The following is a 25,975-nucleotide window of genomic DNA, read 5'->3' as shown; positions in this document are numbered from 1 at the left end:
AATTTAAAAAATGGTGACCGCAGCCACGAAATTAAAATATGCTGGCTCCTTGGAAGAATATTTGCTCCAGCCTTCTCCGGACCTCCTTCCCAGCACTGAATTGTCTAGCAGGGCCTTTGCCTCGACCCGTGGCCGTACACTGAAGGACACCCGATGGCCAGCGATGGTTTACACGTCCACCAAGACCCACAGTGGGACAACCATGGCCCCGGGCCTGTCATCCAGCTGTGCTGACTGGCTGCAGGGCACGTCCCTGCTAGTCAGGGCCTGACACTATGTGGTCCTTTGGAGAAGGGACTGGCAAACCATTTCAGTGTTCCTCCCTTGAAAACCTCGTGAAAACCTTGGAAGCACAGTTATGACAAACCTAGACTGCCTATTAAAAAGCAGAGACATCACTTTGCCAACAACTGCCAACAACTTCCATATAGTTAAAGCTATGGTTTTTCCAATAGTCACTTTCAGATGTGAGAGTTGGACCATAAAGAAGGCTAAGCACTAAAGAATTGATATTTTTGGATAGTGGTATTGGAGAAGACTCTTATGAGCCCCTTAAACAGCAAGGAGATCAAACCAGTCAATGCTAAAGGAAATCAACCCTGAATATTCATTGAAAGGAATGATGCTGAAGCTGAAGCTCCAATACTTTGGCCACCTGATGCGAAGAGCTGACTCACTGGAAAAGACCCTGACGCTGGGAAAGATTGAGGGCAAGAAGAGAAGGGGATGACAGAGGATCAGATAGATGGATGGCATTACTGACTCAATGAACTTGAGTTTGGGCAAGCTCCAGGAGATGGTGAAGGACAGGGAAGCCTGGCATGCTGCAGTTCATGGAGGGTCACAAAGAGTTGAACACAACTTAGTGACTGAATAACAACAGCAAAAGATTAGTGTCAAAAATACAATAAAGATTCGTGCCATTGTTATTTTAATAGTCTCTTCCACTTGACAAAGCATAGTTAATAAAGTAAATATTTCCAAATGTTATTGTTTTAATTTTACATGTTTATGCTCAGTGTTTAGTTTTCTTAGGCCTAGCCTCTACTTCGGAGAAGGCAATGGCTCCTGACTCCAGTACTCTTGCCTGGAAAATCCCATGGACGGAGGAGCTTGGTAGGCTGCAGTCCATGGGGTCGCTAAGAGTTGGACACGACTGAGCAACTTCACTTTCACTTTTCACCTTCATGCATTGGAGAAGGATATGGCAACCCACTCCAATGTTCTTGCCTGGAGAATCCCAGGGGTGGGGGAGCCTGGTGGGCTGCCATCTATGGGTCGCACAGAGTCAGACACGACTGAAGCGACTTAGCAGCAGCAGCCTCTACTTGTTAATTTTAAGATAGTGGTTCACTAGTTTTAGTGTATATCCAAATCACCTGATTAAAACTTTGATTGCTGGACGCCAAGTCAGCAAGTCTCCAATGGAGCTGATAATCTGCATTTCTAAAAAGTTTCTAAGTCATGCTGATGCTGCAGATCCAGGTACCACACTTCAAGAATAATGACTTTTGCTGGTCCTAATTTATTAGATGGAGCCCTGCATCTTTCTGTTGGTCTGAGGTTCGTCAGCCAGGCCCCAATCTGAAGCCTTAAGGGAGCAAAGAGACCTGGTTATCCCATATGTCTCCAAAATAAGTTGCCTTTGTAATAATTCCCGGGTTCTGCCATAATACATCTCATTCCCAAAGACTAACAGATTTTTTTCCCTTCCTTTAATGTTTTCCACTGTCAGCTAACAATAGGTAGGTCATTAGTTTCAAAATGTGGCCCTTTGGATTTCTTTCCCTCTAATCACTACTTCCTATTTCCCAACATAACTCACTCCCGCTCTGATATAATATCCTTACAGTATATTCCCACTCTTATATAATATCCTTGTGGTATCTTGTCTCTTTCCCCAGACTTGTTTGTTTCTTCAACTAACCAGACCGTATTGCTAGCCTATATGAATGGATCGCTATATTCATTCCTTTGTTCATTCACTCCAAAAGCGTTTGTTAAAAGCTCAACATATCATAAATGCGACAAAAATTTTTTGCATTTCTGTGCTTATACTGTTGTGAGGGAGATACAAAATAAATGTATAAACAAATAATTAAGATTGATGTGTACACTAAAGAAAATAATTTAAGATAATGGGAAAGAAAGTGACTGGAAATGAAATGTGCCTTAGCTACTCCGAAAACACTTTGTTAAGAAGGTAACATTTAAACTGAAAAGGGCATTCTAGGCAGAGGAAGCATCAGTTTGAAAGCAGAAAGAGGACCATTGTGTTTGAAGTTAGAGTTAGTGAGAGAAAACAGTTGAAGAATACTTCAGGTGGGGGTCACAGTGAATAAAAATTTTTATAAGCCTATTGTAACCACATGCTTCACACGGACACCTTATATACAGCCTAGGAGACTAGCATATTCACAGGATGGGATCTAGGCCAGCAAGAGTTAAAACATCAACAGCATTTTGGTGAGCAGGAACTGAAGACTAATATCAGAATGCACTGTCTAGCCTTAGGAGTTGGCTGTATTAAAATGCACAACGAATTATATACAGTTCTTATTTCAGAATGTGGATACATTAGGTCTTAACATTTTGTCTCCTTCTTAAATAGTGAATTAAAGAACTACTCCAGGGATTGATATACAGTAATTCTAGAAATAGGCAATCTCTTCTTGCTTAAGAAATCAAACATTCTGAGTGAAGAGTGGGTAAAATCAGGTCAGAGTATGTCTTACAACAACATTTCACAAAGACAATATTTTCAAACAGCAGTGATTCTGATAAAATCGGCAAAACTATTCCTAGCAAAATAATAACCAGTATATGAAAACACACCAGCCTTTAAGCAATTTGAGATACGAAAGAGGTTAGCCTAAAGCAAGATTTAGTTGTATGCTTTCAAGAAAGCCATCAAGAAAAGCAGCAAGCTCATCTTACAACGTAATTAGAATTATGTTTTAATCTTTATATCATTAGCCCCCAGGTAGAACTGAGAGCATCTGAATTGAAAGGAATTTACCAGCCAGGGTTCTTTTCAGGGAAGGAGCAAAGGTCTATATTTATAATTTTGCTTTTGTAGATATTAAAATTTGCCACCATGTAACCTGAAATGTATTAAATATTCTCACCAGCGACACAATTCCTTTTAGTATACAGAATGAAAATTCTTATAAACAAAAGCACCTTAGTTTTCAAAATGTTCCAAAATGATGATTATATCAGGATAAAACCTCATTTGGTTTATATTGTAAAACTCCTAGGATCTCACTTGTGAAACTGCTTTATGCACTCCTCACCATCAAACACGCTGATGGCATTACCTGTCTGCGTCCACGGCCACATCATGCAGTCCCCTCTGAATGGCGTCCCTGGAAGCTGCTGTGTCTGGGCCTCGGTTCAGACTCCTCGTGTACAGGCTGAGCCCTCCATCCGTCATGTACCTGCAAATAAGAGCCCAATTAGTCAACAGAGAATTGAATGACCTCCTCTGTATAATTTAATTTAACAGTGTTCACAAATTTTAATATTGCAATTATGAAATATGCTCTATTTTGGTTTTTCTATATAAATATCCTACTCGCCAGGAAGTATTAGAAAATCTCTTGAAGTTTATTAGGAAATTAATCTTCCTTACTGCAACAATAACTAGCCTATTATAAAACCTTCCTTCTTTCTCTCCTTGTTATCAATATTTTGAACAGACTTAGCAAAATAAAAGCAAGATCATTTCATCTTATAAATACCATTTTTGAAGAATTGAAGGTCCTAGGAGTCATTTTAAAATTTGATTAATTTGATAAATAAATGTACACCACAGTTGACCACTATTACAAAATAACTAAGATGTATTAAACGTTTAAGATGTCACCAGGAACTGTTCTAAATGGTTGACTTGCAATAACATTATTATCCCCATGTCAGTGATAAAGAAAATAAGCACAAAATGTTTAAGGATTTAAACCAAGTCACTCAACCAAGTCACAGGAGATTTGAGGATAAATCTGGAAAGTCAGCTTCAGAAACCGTCACCTTAGCCACACGCACAGCTATCTGAATTGAAGGACCACACCGCCTGACTCGCTTCCTGTCCCTAGGAACTACTTCTTTGCCATCACAGGACCACCACCATCAATAGGGCTGGTAGCCTGTCATAGTCATGTTGCTTCCTTGGCAATCGGGGTTAGAACAGGTGTTAATCTTCTACCCCATGTGGGGCTAATCAAATGTTTCTATCTTGAAAAATGGGACTAAGACTGCTCATCAGTCTTTCTACGTGGAAAGTTTATGATAATGAAAGCCCAGGAGCTGTGGATATTTGTCTTCATAGAATGCAAAGAGGCGCAGAGAAAACCAGTCAGCAGAATGGAAAGAACGACACAGATGCACAAAAGGCACATTTTGGTCACGTGGTTTCATCTTCACTCTGTCTTGGGTTCTAGGAGACGTCCTCGCTTCCTTATAATCAGATCACCAATTTGCTTAAGCAAATTTGATTCCACTATTTAGTACAAAAAATTAATCATGATCATATTAAAGATTGCTCAAATAGTTAAAACTAGGATTATGAAACCTGTTAATCACTCACATGATTAATAAATTCTATCCATTTTAGGTGAAGGATCGCAAATGAATTTCTTAAACTATATCTCAATTTCTGCCTATGAAAATGGGGAGAATAATATTTACTGAAGATAGATTTTATATAATTGAAGGAAAAATACATAAAGCTCTTAAAATGAGAATCCTATAATAACAACTTGTTATTCACAAAGTCTCTCCCACATGTTAAAAAGGAAATATATAAATTTTATACACAAACAACAAGTCATGGTGTATTATCCTTGTAAGGTACTCTACATGGTTAATTTTCTTGATAACCAAATAATTTAATCCCATCAAAATTAAAACAATGAAAAAGAGTATTTTGGTTCCAAAACGTGCTGAAAACTGACATACTCTTTTAAACAGGGAATGTTTTAGACATGACAACATTTTTTGACAACTAATTCACGACTATGAGCATTAATTTCCTGTATCATAACAATGATACTAAATGAGACAAAGAGTAAAGGATATTTGTCCTTTGTCCTTTTTAATTTCTCAGTTGCCGTACTGGGGCTGTCAACATTTTATTGTTTATTCTTACTTCCACATCATTCTCAACCAATTCTATATAATTTTAATTGCTTTAAGGTGAAATACATGGAATTCCTGATAAAGTAAAAGTGTTTAGAGATAAATAGCTTTCTCATTCACTCACCTTTTGAAACTGTCTTAAATGTTTGAGAATGGTATAAATTTTCTCTAAGGACAACTGAGATACTTATCAAAAAAAAAAAATCAACATCGTTGATCCTAAATTTAACTTCAGGAGGAAGAAATAACAATGTCTATGTGTTAAGTTTTACAACTCATTGGTCTCTCTTATTCATTGGTAAATATCTAAAAGTGTTCAGCCAAGTGTTTTGTGCATAGTTTGGCGTCAATAAATGTATATTGTTTGTTCAGTTGAATTCGAAAGGCTTCCATACTGTAGGAAGAAACCATAACAGCAGATCTCAGCACTTTATTCACAATGACAATGTATGTAAACCAGAAATTAGATGGATGATCACTTCTATTAGAAATATAACCTTTCAATTATTCAATGTTTACAGAAGAGTAAGTTCTATAGAAAAAGGTTAAATGCTTTGAAAATTCAATTTCAAAAGAAAAAAAATGCTTGAAAATTTCAATGAATTAAGAAAAAAAAAAAGCATTCTTTTGAAGAAGCATTTCAAAGGATACTCATTTTGCATTGATCCTTGGATTTTCCAGGTAATATTAAATAGGTTTACATCAGGTATTAATTGTACCAAAAAAGCCATTCATGTCTAATTCCTCTGTTTACAGACACTGTTGCACTGGAATGCCAGCAGGGCATTTTCATAGTCGAACCATGAGTCTGCTATTTGAGAAATTATATATAGGGTAAAGCACAGGTAAAGCAAATTTCTGATTAAAACTTTTTTCTTGAAAATTCTTACTTCTTTTCAGTCTTTCTAAAGGATTTAAAAAAAATTTTTTTAATGAATTTCATAGTTCCTCTAGAAAAATTTGCTACAATCTGGGAACCATAAATGTTAGGAAATCATTGTGAAAGAAAATGTAAAATTTTTAAAAACATTTCCTTATAATGTTACATGTAAACTTCTAAACCGTAAGCTGAGTTTAACGGGTAATAGTCATAAGGCAGATTGGTATAAACAAAATGTTGCAAAGGAAACCTGTGAAGGTTACTGACAAAAAGAAAAATCTCTAAAAATATGAAAGTCTTAAGACAACTTCAGCCATGTCGAAATTCTATTAGCTCTAAGATGGTTCACATAAAAACTCAATGGTCTCCAAAAGCATTTCTAATTCTTCCTCCATCCCACTGCTATCTCTTTTCTTCCTTCTGTTGCAGAAAAACTTTGCTTACTTTGGCATATTTTCTTTAGGTGTGTGTGTTTCTAATTAATATTTCTAGGCCATACTGCTCCACCCTGAACTAGAATGAGATATCAAACTGCTCCCTGTGTACAGATAATGTGTATTTCCCATAAGCACCTCACATATAGCATAAACTGACCATATGTCACCTTCACCACGAAGGTGAGGCTCTGTGTATGCTAATATAGTTACAGGAAAAACACTCCATTCACCGAGTCAGCAATCCAGACAGATGATTTTCTACTTGTCACTCAGCACCCTCAACTATTACAGAACAGTCTATTCAGAACTGTGAATCAGCATCACCATGTTCTAATTACATCTAGAAATCACTAAAATAGGAAGAAGTATTCAAATATTTTTGTATGTGATTCAATCTCATTTTCTCAGTCAACATAAATATGTACAACTTTATCTTCACAGCAAATCCATAATTTTTTAAGCATCATAGGTAAATATATCATATTTTTACAAGAGTATAAAAATATACATTAAATAATAAGTAAAAAATAATATCAATTTTCATGTACCCATAACCTGGATACAGAAAGAGAATATTTTCAGTCTTCAATGACCATAGAGGCTTTTTCTAACCCTACATTTCCAAACCTCACTTCCAGAGATATCTACTGTCCTGGATTTTGTATTACGCATTCCTTTACTTGTCTTTAGGATTTTACCACATGGATATATATTCCTAGAAATACATTGCTTAGCATCTCATGAATTTGAACTTTATATAAATTGAACCATATTATATATATTCTTCTGTGACTTATTTCCTTCATTCAAAATTAAATTTTTGCAAATCATCTACCTTGGTGTATATCATTGTGTTTTGCGTGTCAGAGTTGTGTAGCTTCACTTTACAAAAGCACTGCAGGGCTTCCCAGGTAGCGCAGCGATAAAAGAACCCACCTGCAGCGCAGGAGATTCAGGAGACACGGGTTCAGTCCCTGGGCTGAGAAGACCCCCTGGGGTAGGAAATCGCAAGCTGCTGCAGTATTATTGCCTGAAACATTCCATGGACAAAGGCACCTGGCAGGTTGCAGTGGGGTCACAATGGGTTGGACACAGCTGAGTACACACACGCACAGTTTACTTATCGCTTTGACTGCGACAGACATTTGAGCTGTTTTTAGTTTTTTTGATGTGACAAAAAACTCTACCATGAACATTTATATAAGCATAATTCCTTGTGCTCACAAGCAAGTGTTTGTCTGAAGTCTATATCTAGAAAGGGAATCACTGGGTCATAATAGATACACACACATATTCAAACCTTACTAGTCAGTGCCCAAGAGTTTTGAAAATATTTTCAGAATAAACTTCTTATGAATAAGAAGTTGCTTACAAAGTAAACTGGCTTATGAAAAAGAATTTTCATGTTAGCTTTAATTTATAAATTCCAAATTATCAAGTGGTTTATCATATTTTTACTTTGTTAAAGGCCATTTATGTTTTGCCTGTGAAATGTCTGTTCATGATTTTTGCTCATTTTTCTATTGGATTCTATGTTTTTTCTTTTCTCATTGATATTCTTCCTTTATTAGTTGCATGTGTTGCATATGTTTGGGTTTATGTGGGGTTTTTATTTTGGCATTTTTGCCTTGTTTATTTTTATGTGAAATCAATTATTTGGAATAAAAATAAACTTGATCTAGATACCTTTCTAAGTTCACACAGTAACTGCCTCTATTACTTTTGTGTAGTGTTTTAAAATGCGATAGCTAGCTTTTTGAGATTTCTGGACTCTCTTCCCACCGCTCATCTTGATCTGTACCTTCTCTATCGTCACTTTTATTGCCACATCCTGTTCAGTTTGCTTCCTCTCCTGGAAGTTTCCCCTCAGAGTGGCGCCCTGTCTGGGAAGGAAGCTGTGACTGGAGAGTTTAATGAACTCATGGGAACAAGAAAGCTCCGTTCCCTCCAGATATGACCTTCAGCCCTACTCTCCCTGCCGGGCCACAGCCCTCCCACCTCCAGTTGCTGCCTTCAGATAGGGCCTCTGTGTGTATTCCAGTCAGCGTCTCTTGGCTCTTTTGGGGTTATTCTGTTCTCAGTGTGATCAGATGTCCCGCTACTACCCCCCGTTTCGGTGCACATAGACGATGGTATCAGTGGTAAAGAATCTGCCTGCCAATGCAGGAGACACAGGAAATGTGGGTTCAGTTCCTGAGTCGGAAAGATCCCCTGGAGTAAGAAATGACAACCTGCTACAGTGTTCTTGCCTGGAAGATGCCATGGACAAGAAGTCTGGTGGGCTACAGTCATCGGGGCAGCAAAAAGTTGAATTCAACTGAGCACACATGCAAGCTAGTATCAATCTGATTCTTTGGCTCTTGACTGATTGCCCCTCATTACTCATACCTGGGGTTTGAGATGATACCTTGTATCAGCTTTTTTAAGTAAACAATGATCATTTTTTTTATGGCTTTGCTATCTAGTTGTTCTGTTTTTTTGTGGAGATTTGGAAAGATGCAAAACCCATGTCCCTACCAATCTTCCTAGAACTATTTTTACATTCAACATTTCATATCAGAAACTTAACAATTAGATATTTTTTTATGACATGAAAACACAGGGCATCTAAAATTTGTGTTCATGTTTAACTTCCAAGGAACTCTAGTTTAGCATCTAGAACAAAGATCATGAGCATAGATAATTTTAAGGATCCTCTCCTTGATCAAAGGTGGTAGCTAAGGAAAACTATACTAACAATGAATGATTGCTGTGAAGCTCTTTTATGTTTGTTTGTAAAAGAATAAACTTCTGTGAGAGAAATGTGGACAAGGAGACATGTAGACAACAGGGTCAGTATGTCAAGATGATTAAGAGTGCAGACTGGAGGCAAATTGTTTTCAAGTTCAAATTCAGCAATGCATGCATCAAGTAAGTTTGTATTTTTTTTGGATGCCAATGAATTAATTTTCTGAGTTCTACCTAAAGCTACTTATCTATCCATGCTTCAGATGTTTCATCTGTAAAATGGAGACAGTAATGATAAGCTTACCTCTTACCGTTATGGTGAGATATAAATTAGTTAATGAGTTAGGAAGCACTGCTGTTAATAAAGCTAGTGGATCTGATAGAATTCCAGTAAAATTATTCAAAACCCTTAAGGATGATGCCATCAAGGTGCTTCATTCAATATGACAGCAAATCTGGACGAGGCAGCAGTGGCCCCAAGACTGGAAAAGGTTAATCCTCATCCCAATTCCCAAGAAGCGTAGTACTAAAGAATGTGCTAACCATCAGACAAGTGCACTCATCTTCCATGCTAGTAAGGTCATGTTTAAAATCTTGCATGCTAGGCCTCAGCATTATGTGAACCAAGAACTTCCAGATGTCCAAGCTGGGTTTAATAAAGGAAGAGGAAACAGATCAAATGGCCAACATCTGCTGGATCATACAGAAAGGTAGGGAATTCCAGAAAAGCACCTACCTCTGTTTCATAGACTGTGCCAAAGCCTTTGACTGTGTGGATCATAATTAACTGAGGAAAAGAGATGGAAATACCAGACCTTCTTACCTGTCTCATGAGAAACCTGTATGCGGGTCAAGAAGCAATAGTTAGAAGCCTGTATGGAACAACTGATTGGTTCAAGATTGAGAAAGGAGTACGGCAGGGCTGCCTGCTGTCGCCCTGTTTGTTTAACCTACACGCTGAGCACATCATGAGAAATGTCGGGCTGGATGAGTTACAAGCTGGAATCAAGACAGGCGGGAGAAACATCAACAACCTCAGACATGCAGGCGATACCACTCTAACAGCAGAAAATGAAGAGGAAATAAAGAGCCTCTTGATGACGGTGAAGGTGCAGAGTAAAAGAGCACACTTAAAACTAAATATTAAACAATCTAAGCTTATGGCATTGGGCCCCATTACTTCATGGCAAATAGAGGAAAGGTGGAAGTAGTGACAGATTTCCTCTTCTTGGGCTCTAAAATCACTGTAGACGGTGACTGCAGGCATGAAATCAGAAGATGTTTGCTTCTAGGCAGGAAAGCGATGACAAATCTAGACAGTATGTTGAAAAGCAGAGATATTTCTCTGCTGACAAAGGTCTATATAGTCAATGCTAGTTGTCCCAGTAGTCATGTACGGTTGTGAGAGCTGGACTGTAAAGAAGGCTGAGTGCCAAAGAACTGGCAGAACTCTAAAGAATTGATGCCTTAGAACTGTGTGTTGGAGAAGACTCCTGAAAGTCCCTTGGACAGCAAGGAGATCAAACCAGTCAATGTTAAGGGAGATCAACCCTGAATATTCACTGGAAGGACTGATGCTGAAGCTGAAACTCCAGTATTTTGGTTGTCTGATGCGAACAGCTGACTCATTGGAAAAGTCCCTGATGCTGGGAAAGATTGAGGGCAGAAGGAGAAGAGGGCACCAGAGAGTGAGATGGTAGATGGCATCACCGATGAAATGGACATGAACTTGGGCAAACTTCAGGAGTTGGTGAAGGACAGAGAGGCCTGGCCTGCTGCAGTCCATGGGATCACAAAGAGTTGGACATGATCAGGTGACTGAACAACATCAAAATGAGTTAATATATGTAAAATGCATAGAGCATTACCTAGCATATAATAAGTGCTATGTATATGCTGACTAGCATAACCAGCTATTTGTCCATTAGACTTTCCACATTCACTAAAAATAACTCTCATATCTTGAATATGAAGTGAATAGAAGCATGATGATTAGGAATAAGTAGTTTACCATGTACATCCTTTTAACCCAACTCAGGTAACCCTATCTTTTCCAACGTTATGCATGCTTCGGTCACTCACAAAGCTTACTACAGGAGAAATGAGGGAGGGTCAAAGGAGGAAGCGGCAACCCACCCCAGTGTTCTTGCCGGAGACACCTCGTGGACAGAGGAGCCTGGTGGGCTACAGTCCGTGGCTACAGTCCAACCAAGAGTTGGACACGATGGAGCACTCATGCACGTGCGCAGGGGAGAAGCAGGATTAAAGTATCCACCTCCCTTTTAAAAATGTCATTCCCCAGAATTAAATTACTTTGTGTTTGGGCCATTTAAAGTAGAATTTTAGGTTATATTCTTGGCACAATTATTTATCACTGTGACACCTGGAGATAACTCCAGTTTCCACCCAGTTAAAATATGCAATTTTCCCTCCAATTTTCTAGGGTATTCCTTTTTTTTTCTCTTCCGACATGGAGACTTTTCCAAAGATATTCATTATAAGTAAGAGGCCTTCCTCTGACTAATTCCTAATTACTGGCAGATTCACATCCCCAAGTGTTTAAAGTAATTTTGAGAAGAGAAAAAAGAGATAAGCCTTTGCATGCTTCAAGAAATTTTGAATTCTCAGAATGCCGATTACCCAATTTTCTCAGTTCTACCTGAAGTATGTGAAAAAAATGAAACTCCATTTCCATTTACTTCATGACATACCTTGCAGTTACATGAAGAGAAAATCCTAAATTAAACATCTTCATTCACTGCTATGCCTTTTGAGCCTCTTTTTGTCCATTTAATCACTAAAACATCACTTCTAAAAATTGGGAACAGAGAACTAACTTTGTGATTCAGTATTTTTTCATGAATTGTAGCATAGACATTTCTATGCCCTTTTTCTTAAAGAAAACATCAAATTTAAATTCTGCTGAGCATGTCTTTCTATGTCTTAATTTTAGGCTGACACATTGGACCGCTTCCTACCGATGCCAACAGGGGCACAGTATGTTCAGAGATGAGCAGTGGGATACACCGCACATCCTGGGTGTCCTCCCCACAACGCCAGTCAGCGCTGAACTGAGACCGGTGGCCCTGCCTCTGACCACGGCTAGTCACCCTCCACTCAGGGTCAGGACTCTGAGTCACTTGTCACATTCCCGTGTCTGCACTCCACCATGGGAAAGACAGCGTGTACAAGGCCAGGCAGGTCAACATCATCAGAGGGAACTTTCAAGGAAGTTTTGTGTTATTTTTACTTTTTTTTTTTTTCTTTATCTTCTATCTTAGTCACTGAACATGGGTGACTTGGTTGTTTAACGCGACACACACAGACCACGAACACGTACTTATACAGACTCATTTGTGGGACTGTTCAAGACCTCATCTGAAAGACCAACAGTGAACAAAACCAGAGAACAGAAGTGAGAAACAGGTTTCCAGTGAGTCAGGGAACACGCAAGAAGGAAAAGGGGTATAAAGTATTTTTAAAAATTTCTCATTAGAGAGTTCTGCAAAGACTAGTCAGCTCTCATCAAACCAATTTCCTCTTCCTTCTGGGCACACAACTGAACAGTGGTCCCTGGCTGCCCTGACGATTAGATGCGACCACTGGAGTTCTGCATGAGGGAAGGTGGGTAGAAGTCATACCCCCACTTCCAGGCCTTGTGCATATGAAATACTCCTACACCTCAGTTCTCTATCTCTTTGTCATCTGCCTATTGAAATCAACCCCCAGGGTGACATCGGCTGTCTGGCTGGGTAATAGCCATGTTATCTATCATCCTAGTCTCTGAAAGACGGTGTCTTATATACACATTCCCCGACTGATGATCAGAAACACCAGGAAGGGTTTTACATGAAGGAGAAATTAACTTATTTGTGTTAAGTTGCTGAGATTTTGAAATTTCTCTGCTACAGAAGTTAGTTACCTAATATAGCTCCTGAATATGGGTATGCTGGTAAAATATATTACTATAAGCAGAACTCAGTTAAAAAAAAAGAAAAGCCTTCAAAACCCACTTATCTAAGAATGTGTATACACACACTTACATATATATGTACATATATCACTATTCATTTATTGAATAAATGAACACATAAAAATGTAAAAAAACTAACATGCGAACAATACATGGGCTGGTACTGTGTCTGTATGTTCACAACTGAACACATAGTGTCTAGAATGTTGCTTTACACATAGGAAGAACTCAACAAATTTTTCTAATACGTACATACATAATCCATCTCATGATCCCTCTTCTCTATTATTTTCCCGGATTCTTTCTTCATACCTCTCACAATTTCAACCATCTCCTATATGAGGTCATACCCTATGATTATTAGGTTATTAATCATCAGGTTAATAACTTTATTGATAAAAATCTAATTGTGATGACAATGATAATTTACTGAACACTTACACTGTGAAAGACTTTGTGCTTAAGGACAACTTGTGGGTTTTTCTTCATTCCTAACAATTTAATGAAGATTCTGCAATTTTGTCTTTATTACAGAGAGGAATTTGGATAAATTAAGCTCTTGAGGAGATCACAGACAGCACATGTTAGAAACAGACTTAATTTAGACGCTATGACTCCAGTGGCAACTCAACTACCTCCCACCCTAATCAACAATAACCTGTCTCCCTAATTCTAGCTCCTTAGAAGCTCAAAGAAGGTGGCCACCAGGAGTGCACTGCTGGGTATCAGGATATCAAAGCAGAGCTATGAGTCTGATCAAAAGCTCTTTTGTACTTTTTAAGGTCTTGTCCCCATTCACACAAGTTTTTCATGAATGAAGTCAGTAAAGGTTACTTGTATAAAGAATGACTTCTGAGACTAGTCCTCTCAGAAGCATAAGGACAAAGAATAGGCCAAAACCCAGATTCGCATGAACAATATAGATAAAGTTAATTGGAAAGTTTTTCCTTGTATTACAGAGCCTGGGTTTTGAAGTCAGATGTATCTGAGTTCCGATGCCATTTTAGTCTTTCCTTAGCTTTAATACAGGCCTTCCTGGTAGCTCAGATGGTAAAGCGTCTGCTACAATGCGGGAAACCCAGGTTCGATCTTGGGTCGGGAAGATCTCCTGGAGAAGGAAATGGCAACCCACTCCAGTATTCTTGCCTGGAAAATCCCATGGACTGAGGATCCAGGTAGGCTACAGTCCATGGGGTCGCAAAGAGTCGGACACAACTGAGTGACTTCACTTCACTAGCTTTAATACAGTTAAGGCAACTGTGATCAGTTTCCTTATCTGTAAAACAGGTTTAAAAATACACACCTCATAAGGGTTGTTAGTGGATGGTTGGTTAAATGACAATGTCCTTAATGAACTTAACAAGAGTGAAGTAGGTAATAAGTTTTCCAAGTGGCAACTACAGTCATTAATAGAAGTAGTTTTAATAGAATATCCTATTTCTGCCACTGGGGATCATCCTCAGGTTGAACTAAATATTCCAAATTGCCAAAATGCTTTTTGAGAGTTTTATATCACATTATTTTTTTTTTTTTGAATGTAATAGGAAACAGAAGGAAAATGGGCTAAGATGCCAACAAAAAAGAGAATAAACAGATGGAAACTTTCAAATCTAAAAGTTAGATCAGAGGTGTATAATTAAGAATGCTAGAAAATATGTGCTCCTCAGAGCAGTTACAGGCAGTTTTGACAAGCCCCCTAAAAATCAAGCAGTTCAGCAAAACATGTCTCCTTCCCATGTCCTTCACTACAAAATCTGTTATTTAAGAAGCATGTGAAAATCACCCTGAAAAACACATGGCACATGTGTTTCTCTGAATTAACAATAGAAAAAGTTAATGGATTATAATGGAAAGATTTTAGAGAAATTTTGGATATTTTACTATTCATGAGTGATCAGAGAAGGCTGAAATACCCCCAAATAACCTTAGATTTCTCACATTTTCTAACAACTTTATTAACTAACCTTATATACTCCCTTCCTGGAGGCTTACCGGGTGGATCAGTGGTAGAGAATCTGCCTGCCAATGCAGGAGACACAGGAGACACAGTTTCAGTCCCTGGATTAGAAAGATCCCCTGGAGAAGGAAATGGCAACCCACTCCAGTATTCTTGCCTGGGAAATCTCGTGGACAGAGGAGCCTGGTGGGCTACAATCTGTGGAGTCCCAAGAGTCGGACAGGACCTCGTGACTATACAACAACAAATCCCTTCCTATAGCTAATGCATCTCGGTAGACCACTCTCTTTACACAATTCTGTTGGAGCCGAGGGCCCACGGCCACTTACCCACTGTTGATGTCATCGGTCCTGAGACTTTTCCCGAGGATATCACCATCGCTCATGTATCCACCAACGTCGACTTCAGCAGACATGTCCAGGTCACTGCTTGCTTTCTCACTCATGTCAATCTGTGACATGTTTCCCAGTCGAGAGACAGCCGCTCGACGGAGAGGCGTAGTGTACATGAACCTTGAGGGGTCTGTGTGGATGAATCTCCCAGTACCGCTGCGAGGGTAGCCGGCACCCAGCGACGGAGCATCTCCAGCCTGAAGTCGAGGGCACGCCTGGCCCAGCCTCCAGGCCATGGGGGTGGGCCGGCCTGTCAAGTTGGGTATGGTCCTGCCGTTCACCTCCGTTGTTACGGTGCTGTCAAATGTTGTCTCCAGGGTGCTGTCAAATAAAACAGAGCAGTCACTGGACGCTGGCTCACCCGGGGCCACCGACCCAGAGTGCATGAACACGGGAAGGCTTATAGCTGAGAGTCATTTCTCGGAGTGATGTCCATTTTCATGGAAGTCAAACTATACATTCATTTCGAGATTTCTCAACACCTCTGTAGGTATCAAAATGTAGGAAGGGGCATTCACATAGCTTTTTCTTTTTGCTTTCCAACAAAGGCCATCATTACACTTTAGGTAAAACAATGTTTCATATTCTCAACTAACCCTTAATTTAACTCATTGCAGCCTTCCTGGAACTTTTCTGAAAGTAAACCACAATTAGTTTGAAACTCTAACATCCCTCCTCAGATGCATTTTAACTACATCTGCCATTGCTATTTAAGGCAGGCATGAAAATCCATTTAGCAGGGATGGTGGTAGTTCAGTAGCTAATTCAGACTGAATGGGAAATTATATGAAGAGATGGATAGGAGTAAAAAACATCACTGGATAGGTGCTGAGAAGTCACCAGTTGATTGTCACATAAAATTTAAGCGAGAAAAGAGTAAAGGGAAACTAAAATCCCTTCTTTATCATTATAAGAAGTTAAGCAGTTGCTGTAATTTTTTCTTTATTGGCCCCCAAACAGGCAGAACTGAAGAAGACCTGTGGCTTATCTGGGTCCCACGAAGACTGGACATCGTCTCTTCTAAGTTCTGCCTCAAGTCTGCTATGTTTTTAACTGTTCTCATTCTTCTTGTTTCAGGGTCTTCACCTAGAAAAGTAACACAATCATTTGTTATTAATGTCATTTATTGTGTATATGTATATATGAGCTCCTTTTATCAAAACTGAAAAAATAGGTAGAGAATTCCAAATAACTATTATCATCTGAAATTATAATTCTTTGTTCTACAAATAAAGTGTGAATAGAAACAAATGTAATGCTAAAAGTAATAATTTGAAGTGGTGATAATATAATAATATTTCTTAGGTCTATGAGCTTAACTGTTGCAAAATGAGAGTTACTAGCTCCATGTTTCTGAGCTTAATTTAAAAATCTGCAACTATTTGGATCCTAATTATTTCCATAATCACCTGTTTCAAAGTGTGCTCATAGAAGCTGAGATAACCTTATGTAGCAAGTATACATTTGGACTTAGGTGAATAAGATGGAGGCCTTTTCTCATAGAAGCAATATCTTTTCAAGACTTTCAACAGACTAATGAACAAAGATTCAGAACTGGATTTGTAATTATTTCTCCACTTTCTACAGGGAACCAAATCATGCACATACATCAAGAGTTCGAACAAAGTCTTAGGCATCTAGTCCAGGAACAAGTCTACGCATAAAATAAACAGCTCTGCCAGGGTGACAAATGCTGGCCTTATACAACCTCAGCATAGCATTTAGGGGCAGAGGCGGCATTAAGCCAGTTTGTTTATGGCCATGGAATAAAGTCCAGGCCAGTGACCATTTCAAGCTGGTGAATCTGGAAATCAGAACATGGAAAGGGAGGAGAGAAATCATAGTCTCCATTTTGTTCAATTTAGCTCAGGAGTATATCCAACGATTAGGAATTTTAAATAAAAAGAAACAAGGAATTAAAAAAAAAGGTGAGAGGAAGGGGAATGAATGAATTAAGGAGACAGAGGTATGGGAAGGAGAGGGGGAAAGAAGAAGACAAAGGAGGGGATGGTAGGGAAGGAGATGCAAAAGGGAAAGAAGGAAAAGAAAAAAACAAGAAGGAAAAGTGAAGGTAGAAAACAGCAGGTATTAAATTCCAGAATAAAGACTGTAACATAAACAAGCCAAAGTCCATATCTAAACTCTGTCTTAAGAATATAGGTAGATCGTCAACCTGTTCACTTTTCTTCCACAATATTCATGCCAGATTTTTTAAAAATACAGAAAAAGTGTACCCATTTAACATCCGTATAGCATTTAACATCTATAATAGAAACTTACAGTTGGTGGGGACTTCAGAGATTATCTGGCCTTACCTACCAGCCAATGAAGGAACAAATCTTTGTCTCATTAGCCAGGTGGCCATGGATATCTATCTGAAACCTCTAAGATTAGAAAGACTTTCTCTTCTCCAGTAAGAACGGATTCTTTCCAATATTAGACTAATTAGATCTAATTATAAAAACAACTCTGAGGATGAGTAATAATTTGTCTACATTTAACTTCCACCCAGGGATCCCAATAACTCTGAAACCAATGGAACAACTTTAAACTACTTTACCATGGTGGCCCCTCAAAAAGACAACCGCTAACTCCCTGTTCAGCCAAATATTACTAGCTTGTTCATTTTTCTTCATCCTGGATGGTTGTCAAAGCAACCACTACTCTTCTGCCAGTCTGCAAATCTATTCCTTTTAATTTACAAATTATTTGAGTTGTTGAAATATGATTAATAACTGTATTATTATTTTAAACTTAGAAAATATTGAAAAACCTCCCTAATTATCTATACAGAAGATGCATGCATGTGTACACACACACAGGAATATTACTCAGTCATAAAAAGAATGAAATAATGCCATTTGCAGCAACATGAATGAACTTAGAAATTATCATACTATGTGAAGTAAATCATACAGAGAAAGACAAATATCATATGATACCACTTATATGTGGAATATAAAAGAAATGATACAAATAACTTATTTACAAAACAGAAGCTGACATAGAAAGCAAACTTATGGTTAGCAAATGGGAAAGGTTGGAGGGGATAAATTAGGAATTTAGGAATTTGGGAGTAATATATACACACTACTATATATAAAGTAAACAAGGATCTACTGTATAGTACAGGGAACTTCACTCAATATTTAGTAATAACCTATATGGGAAAAGAATCTGAAAAAAACTATGTAAGTATGCATGTATTTTATTTATATATATATATAAAACTGAATATATATATATATATATAAAACTGAATCACTTTGTTGTACACATGAAAACAATACATTGTAAATCAACTCTACTTCAATAAAAAAAGAAATTAAAAAGTCACCCATTGTATCCTCATGTACATGGCATAAACTTTTCCAATCCTAATCCATGTGATTTCTAACCTAGTAGATTAATATATGTTTAAATATCAGAACTGTATTTAACTTAGCCCTTAACACTCTAATTATACCTTCTCCAGAAATTCTTCCTATCCTCCTCTGCATAAATATAACACAGCATATTTGAGAAATGGTTATAAATAAGTCTATCTCTTATTTCCAAATAATTTGGCAGAACCCTGAGGGAAAAGGAAGGCTTTGTAAGAAAAATCTTAAAGGGTGACTACAGCCGTGAAATTAAAAGATGTTTGCTCCTTGGAAAGAAAGTTATGACAAACCTAGACAGTGTATTAAAAAGCAGAGACATTAATTTGCCAAAAAAAGGTCCATCTAGTCAAAGCTAGGGTTTTTCTAGTAGTCATGTGTGGATGTGAGAGTTGGACCATAAAGAAAGCTGAACACTGAAGAATTGATGCTCTAGAACTGTGCTTTAGAAGAGTATTGGAGAAGACTCTTGAGAGTCCCTTGGACTGCAAGGAGATTGACTTTAGTCAATCCTAAAGGAAATAATCCTGAATATTCATTGAAAGGACCGTTGCTAAAGTTCCAATACTTTGGCCATCTGATGCAAAGAGACAACTCATTGGAAGAGACCCTGATGCCGGGAAAGACTGAAGGCAAAAGGAGGAGGGGACGACAGAGGGTGAGATGGTTAAATAGCATCACTGACTCAATGGACATGAGTTTGAGTAAACTCTGGGAGATGGTGAAGGACAGGGAGGCCTGGCGTGCTGCAGACCATGGGGTCACAAAGCATCAGACACGCCTGAGCAGCTGAATAACAACAGAAAAAAAATATCATTACAGTCAAAGGAATAGCAGAGGTAAAGACAGGGATTTACTAAAAGTGGCAGAAAAAAAGTAATAGTGAAGGATGAGACCAAACTGGAGACACACCAATGTTAATACTGACGTGGTGGTATATCTAACACGTCACACAGTAGAGAAGCCGATGATTCTAAGTGACGGTAAGAGAAGAAGAGTCTTAAAGAGGAAAGTGTTGAGATGACTTTTACTGGAGGGAGTAAAGAAAGACAATATTGCCCTTGTACAAGTTTCCCAAAATACACCTTTGCATGTGCCCTGTCACCGAGCCCTTTCCCTCAGGGAGAACTTTCACACTGCAATCAAATTAATTTCTTAATATTAAAACCTGCCAATTTCTTAATGTTAAAAACACTGATATTGGAATTACTTTCAACATATTTTACATAAACTTTAAGAACACTGTATTTTCAGACATTCCATTTTCACTCAGCATTTTTTTAAGCATCTTTATCACATTTTAAGTTTCCTTCATCCAATCCAACAGCCATCTTAAGTGCTTGGACTCTTCCCATTGAATCCACTGCTTGTTTACACAGCCTCCCTCATGTTTCAGAACCATCACCTCTCTCCCTCCTCTGGTTTTTCTCCTCATGACATCCACTCATGACACTGCACCACTCATAACTACCAGACAAATGAACATTTTCCCCCCAGCACTTACTGAACAGAACATAATCGCTGCCTCATTCATGTCAGGAAAGATAATAACCAAATCAAAATTTATTGCAGTAAATGTTCTCAATGACCCACAAAAGGCAAGATAAAGTTAACTGTACTTGCAAACCCCCTAAGGATGGCACAAGTTTGAAACAGCTTGTAAATTTGTATCTAAGTGATGTCTAGAGAAACCATGGTGGGGAGAGAATGTCAACCTAAAAGGTCAAATATAAAAGCATAAATAATATTAGATATTTAGTAACAAAAATAAGAAGAAAATGTATTTAGTGAGAAATGTATTTAGTCACAAAAATGTATTCCCTTTCACTTTTATAACCTTAAATCTAGCTATTATTCCTGAAGGAAGCCTCCTAAGTGTCAGACAAAATAGTAAAGGCTTATACACACATTTTCCCGAAGGCCATATTCTGAAATTCACTTCGAGTCTTCAACATTAGTGTGAACTATTTTCTCTTTGCTGGGAGCATCTCTTCTCTGAGCAGGACACAGAATACAGGCTCAGTTTGGTGCCTCTGCATTTTTACTTAATGGCAGACAGACCACTTAAACTGTGTGGTCCTGCTCTTATTTTTCAGGCTTTAATTACATGCATTGTAATTAACACTACCAGTCCTGTTATCTTTTAGGAGGAAAACAAATTATATACGAATGAACTTCATTCACAGAGAATTATATCTTCTACAGTAACCATATTACAAATGTTATTTTTTAGAGTTTAGCTGTCTGATTTATTTGGAGAAATCACCCTAGTTTTATGGATTACCCCCAACACAGGGAGTTGGATACAAAATTTTTCAACTCATCAGGGTAAACCAGACACTTTGGGGGGCAAAAATAACATAATATAGCTAGCAGTTTTACTAGTTACCTTTTAAATATTCTCCTATGTAGTTATAACACAAACCCTAATCTGTCTGATTTATTAGAAGATATAAGAATAAAGAGTTGAACTCAGGGAACTCTGACTAAAAACTAACTTGGAAGAAGCCATTTTGAGTCAGAAGCAGAACCCAGTTAAGCACGTGGCAGAAATCCTGAAATTCCTGTGTGCTATGGGCTTGGATATATTTACCAACTTAAAATGCATCATTATTTAGGGAATTGCCTTGCAATGCTTCATTATCCTGATATGATTATTCATATCAGAGCTATTTGAATAAACTCTTCCTCTTACTTTCTCATCTGCATTTTTGAATACTGGCATCTGTTGGGGGAGAAAAAAGCCTTACGGAGTACAGTCCCATAAATACAATTAGCAGATACTGTTTAAAAACCATGGACTACACAGACACCCATGGAGAGCTGACCCTCTGACAGTAATGCTCCAAGTTATTTATGCACAAAAAGGCATGTGTCATATACACACCCACCCACAGCCTGCTATAATTTAACAGAACAACCAACACATGCTGTCAGAAGACTTCACTCTGGTCATATCTTTGAAAATACTTACATAAGAGGTACTCGGAACAAGATAAATGCTACCACTTTCAAGGCAAAAGACAAATGTGATTTGATTCTACAGTTTCAGATGATCAACAGAAGAAAAAGGAGTCTTAAGGATTAAGACTCCTTCTCTTGCCTTTGTACTGGAGGCAGTTTTTTTTTTTTTTTTTTTTTTTTAAATGAGCAGCAGTTCATCACAGAAATCACACAATGGTGAAGAAGTAAATCTTCAATGTCTGGTCACCTGGTATATTCAGGTTCAGAAATCACCATTCCTTCACCTGCAGAAACATTCCTCTTTGAAAGCTAAGCTGACATGCAGAATGGAGTGGTATCTGCCTCTCTGTCTCCCTAAGCTCTCTTCCTCTTAAGCTGGTTCACTGAGATTCCAGAAAATCTCACAAAACCTCCCGAAACAGGAAGGTCTACAAAGACAATAAAAGCAAACCTGTATTTGGCATCAACTGAATGAATCAGAAACAAAGAGATCACTGGTCTGGTTTAGTTCTTATGAATATAAGGGGTCCTATATGAAGGCCTTTGTGGAAATAAACACAGTGATATAAAAGAGGATGTGGTCAATGGTTAAATGCTTATGAGTTTTTGAAGAAGGCACCCTGTGATATAAATATGGTTCAGTACAGCCCTGGATTTAAACTATTTCAGTTCACTTTCATATAGTTTACCTATTCAGGCAAGTGGCAAACTAAAGAGTTACTTCAGACTTATTCATACCCAGTTAATTAAAGATTATGTCAGAAGTTACTCCTAACAATCATGTCATCAAAAAGGCCTAGTTTCTAAGCATCAGAATAGTTCACACTCATCTACATAGAGATTTAAATAGTTTCAATGCACACACTCAGAAATATTTTTTGTCCAACACTTTTTAAAGAGTGAGTCAAGCTGTCAGAAGAGACCTCTGCATTTCTGGAAGTGTAACTAGAATGTATGGTGCTGTCACTGAGGTACAAACAAGGCCATCTATTCAGACACCAGGGAGGCAGCAGGAGAAAGTTGACTACACAAAAAACTGACCCACGAGCCTCATCATTCTTCATGCCAAATCTGTGGTGAGGTCACCTTGAGAGAAGTTGAACAAACAGGCCCTACTGATGACTATGTGAAAAGCACATTTGGAGTTTTAAATCGTGAACACTTAATTATGGCTATCTAGACTCTGAACCAATAATGCCCAGGACAGGTGCTTGCTATTCCCTTTCCCCACGTAGACTTTACAACTACTTCTCATAGTTCAGTTTGCCAAAGACAATCATTTCAAGACAGAAGGAATTTAAAATTCTTTTGAGTCATGATGTTTTTTTTTTTTAAGTCAGTAGGAAGAACAGAAGCTCTATGGCTCATGCAAAAGGGCATCTCCTTAAAACTCCATCCTCCTTTCAGGAGCAGACCCGACTTACCCAACAAGTCAGTGTAAAGGGCCTCTTCCAGATCGCCCAGCATCGTCAGGATGACGTCTTCATCCAGATGGGCTGTGCCTTCCCGCAGGCAGCTTTCTCCCTCCTCCTCAGCCCAGCTCCGGCTGAGGCTGCCGGGCCTGGAGGACACATTTTCGTCTTCAGACCAGCTGTCTTCATCACTGTCACCTTCCAAGCCTCTGCTGGAAGTCCACTCCTCTAAGTTCCCACTGCCTGAGCGGCTGGCGGGCAGGAGGCTCCAGGCCCCAGGGAGGCTTGTGTGATACAGGGACTGCACAGAGCGGGATGAGCACCTGGAGAGGGAGCGCCTCTCTGCGTAGCTGGATTCCCTCTGGCTGGCCTTGGCGGCATTTCCAAACCAGTTGGAAATGCGCACAGCAGGGCGCCTCTCCCCCTCGCTGGTGAGGGACAGGCTGGTCAGAGATTTCTGCTTCTGGAGACAAGCTCTCTTTGGCCTTCCTTCTTTGCTCCGAAACACAGAGAGTCCAGCCGGCCGCTGCATGGCTCTCTTTATTGGCTTCTTTTTCAGTTAGACTTCATATTGTCTTTCGCTTATAATTAACACATGCACTTCAAGAAAAGTCCAGGCCAGGCTCAGACATTCATGTTAGATTCTAGAGCTGCAGCACAGTCAATGAGTTGCCCACGATTCGGCTTGCCACGTCATCACCCTCATCAGCAGTACTCACAAACATTTTGCTTGGACATATCGGAAGCAGAAGAGAGTTCACCAGACACTTCTCCAGCTGCAAAGTAGCCCAGGAAGCCAACTACGTTTTCCAGTCTTCATCCAATCACATGTCTCAGCAGGGAGATGGGTCCACATTTCCCTCTATCGCTTCTGTGTTCCCAAACGCGAGGAAGTAAAGCACAAGCACCCCAGATGTCTCTGACTGTGTTTCCCCCCCCCCCCCCGCCCGTCTCTCACCAGCCCTTCACTGATCTGGGTCTGCAGCCCTTAACTCCGGAGGAACTGACACGGTGTGGCATGCAGAGCCTCCTCCTCAGAGCCCCGTAAGAGCAGATTAAGCGCTGAAGCCAGCCCTGCACGAGCCTCTCGTCTTTTAGTATTCCACCTGCATTCGGAGATCTATGGCTCTGCCCTGCTGCTGCAGTGGATGCTGCTGGCTGCCATGGCAGCAAACATCCTGCTAAATTAAAACAGAGGCACGGAAGCGGCTGTCCAGCCTAGCATGCCACAGGTTTCAAAGCCAAGCCTGAATGAGATGCTGCACGATTAACCCTCTTCACGTTTAAATCACTCTAGGCTACCCCGCCTCAGATACAGAGGCATGCGCGCGGGCGCACACACACACTCACACACACACTTACTCACTCACTCTCACACATAACACACACTCCACGACACTGAGAATGACAGACTAATTCTCCATAGCTGCAGGCAGCCGAAGCAGGCAGACCTGCCTCCCGAATGTTGGGATTCGTGCTATAAAAGCACAAATCAAATTCAAGTGTAAAGGACCTAAAAAATAGAGCATGACACTCTCCACCGGCAGGCAGATAATGGCTTACAGGGAAAGACTTCACCTTCTCTTTTAAAGAGCAAATTCAAGGGCTTTTTATTTTGAGGATGTTTAATTTTATACAATCCTACTGTACAATAAAAATCAAGATTTCGTCCTAAAAAATAGCAAAAAAATTTAAAAAATAGCAAAAAATAAAACCTTTAAAAGTTTTTCTTTTTTTTTTTTTTAATTTTGAGAAGGGATATTTTTACTCAAAGCATATAATTGAGAGTTAATGGCTAAGTGTGTGGAAGACAGTGACATGCCAAAAACATAAGATGTATATTGTGTTTTCTGACATGGAGCATTTTTCCTAGTCTATTCTATAAACCTATCACTGTGTAATCAGCTCTTTATTTTTAATCTTTTGATAAAAAGCAGAAAACCTAAAGGGTAAATTTCTTGTATTTATCTTGCACTGGTTACAATTACCATCCTGAAATTCTGATTTTAGGAAGACTTTGAAAATACTTATCAAGTGTAGTAGAGACCACATTCTACTGAGAGCTAATGAGAAGAGTATCAAGGAAAAGCTTATGAGAGTGTTTCTGTCCGTAAACATTCCTCTCTAAAAGGGGAAAGCATGGAGAAACAGATTAAAATATTTATGTCATTCAAAGTGATATAATTCCCTAGCACATAATTTTCTGAGCTAATATGATCAAATTAATTCTGATTTTTCACCTCTTATTACTAACTTCAACTAGGGGTCGTTGTTGCTATTTGCTTAGTCATGTCAGATTCTTTTGCGACCACATGCCAGGCTCCTCTGTCCATTGGATTCACCAGGCAAAAATACTGGAGTGGATTGCCATTTCCTTCCCCAGGGGATCTTCCTGACCCAGGGATTGAACCCAGGTCTCCCGCATTAGCAGGTGGATTCTTAACCACTGAGCCACCAGGGAAGGCCGAGGCTGGGGGTAGGGGATGCCCAATCCTCTAACTATATAAATTATCATTACAATGTATACTGCCTACACCTTTACATATGGTAACAACGTACTCTGCAAAACTGTTTCTTACGCTCAAGCTTAAGAGGGACCACCAGTACACAGATACATAAAAGAGAATCAAATGGAAAGAATGGCAATTATTTGCGATAAAAAATGTTGCGACTCAATGAACCTGTGAATTGTAAGTACAGATTCTCAATTCTCCACT

At 39.0% G+C, this 25,975-nt stretch overlaps 1 protein-coding gene across 11 annotated transcripts in view; it reads right to left on the bottom strand.

Moving 5' to 3' along the window:
* Window positions 1-25,975, bottom strand: part of NAV3 (neuron navigator 3) — an 892,289-nt gene that overhangs the window by 150,115 nt on the left and 716,199 nt on the right. For all 11 annotated transcript variants that reach the window (XM_043880083.1, XM_043880069.1, XM_043880142.1 and 8 more), the window contains 3 exons: window positions 16,480-16,588; window positions 15,440-15,823; window positions 3,321-3,440 (listed from right to left, as the gene is read on the bottom strand). In XM_043880083.1, coding sequence (XP_043736018.1) covers window positions 3,321-3,440; window positions 15,440-15,823; window positions 16,480-16,588 — 613 coding nt within the window. The remainder of the gene's footprint in view (window positions 1-3,320; window positions 3,441-15,439; window positions 15,824-16,479; window positions 16,589-25,975) is intronic.

Source organism: Cervus elaphus, chromosome 3, assembly GCF_910594005.1.
Source record: "Cervus elaphus chromosome 3, mCerEla1.1, whole genome shotgun sequence".
In the NCBI taxonomy this organism is placed as follows: Eukaryota; Metazoa; Chordata; class Mammalia; order Artiodactyla; family Cervidae; genus Cervus; species Cervus elaphus.
Note: the sequence above shows the minus strand (reverse complement) of the source record. Positions and strands in the feature narration are given on the sequence as shown.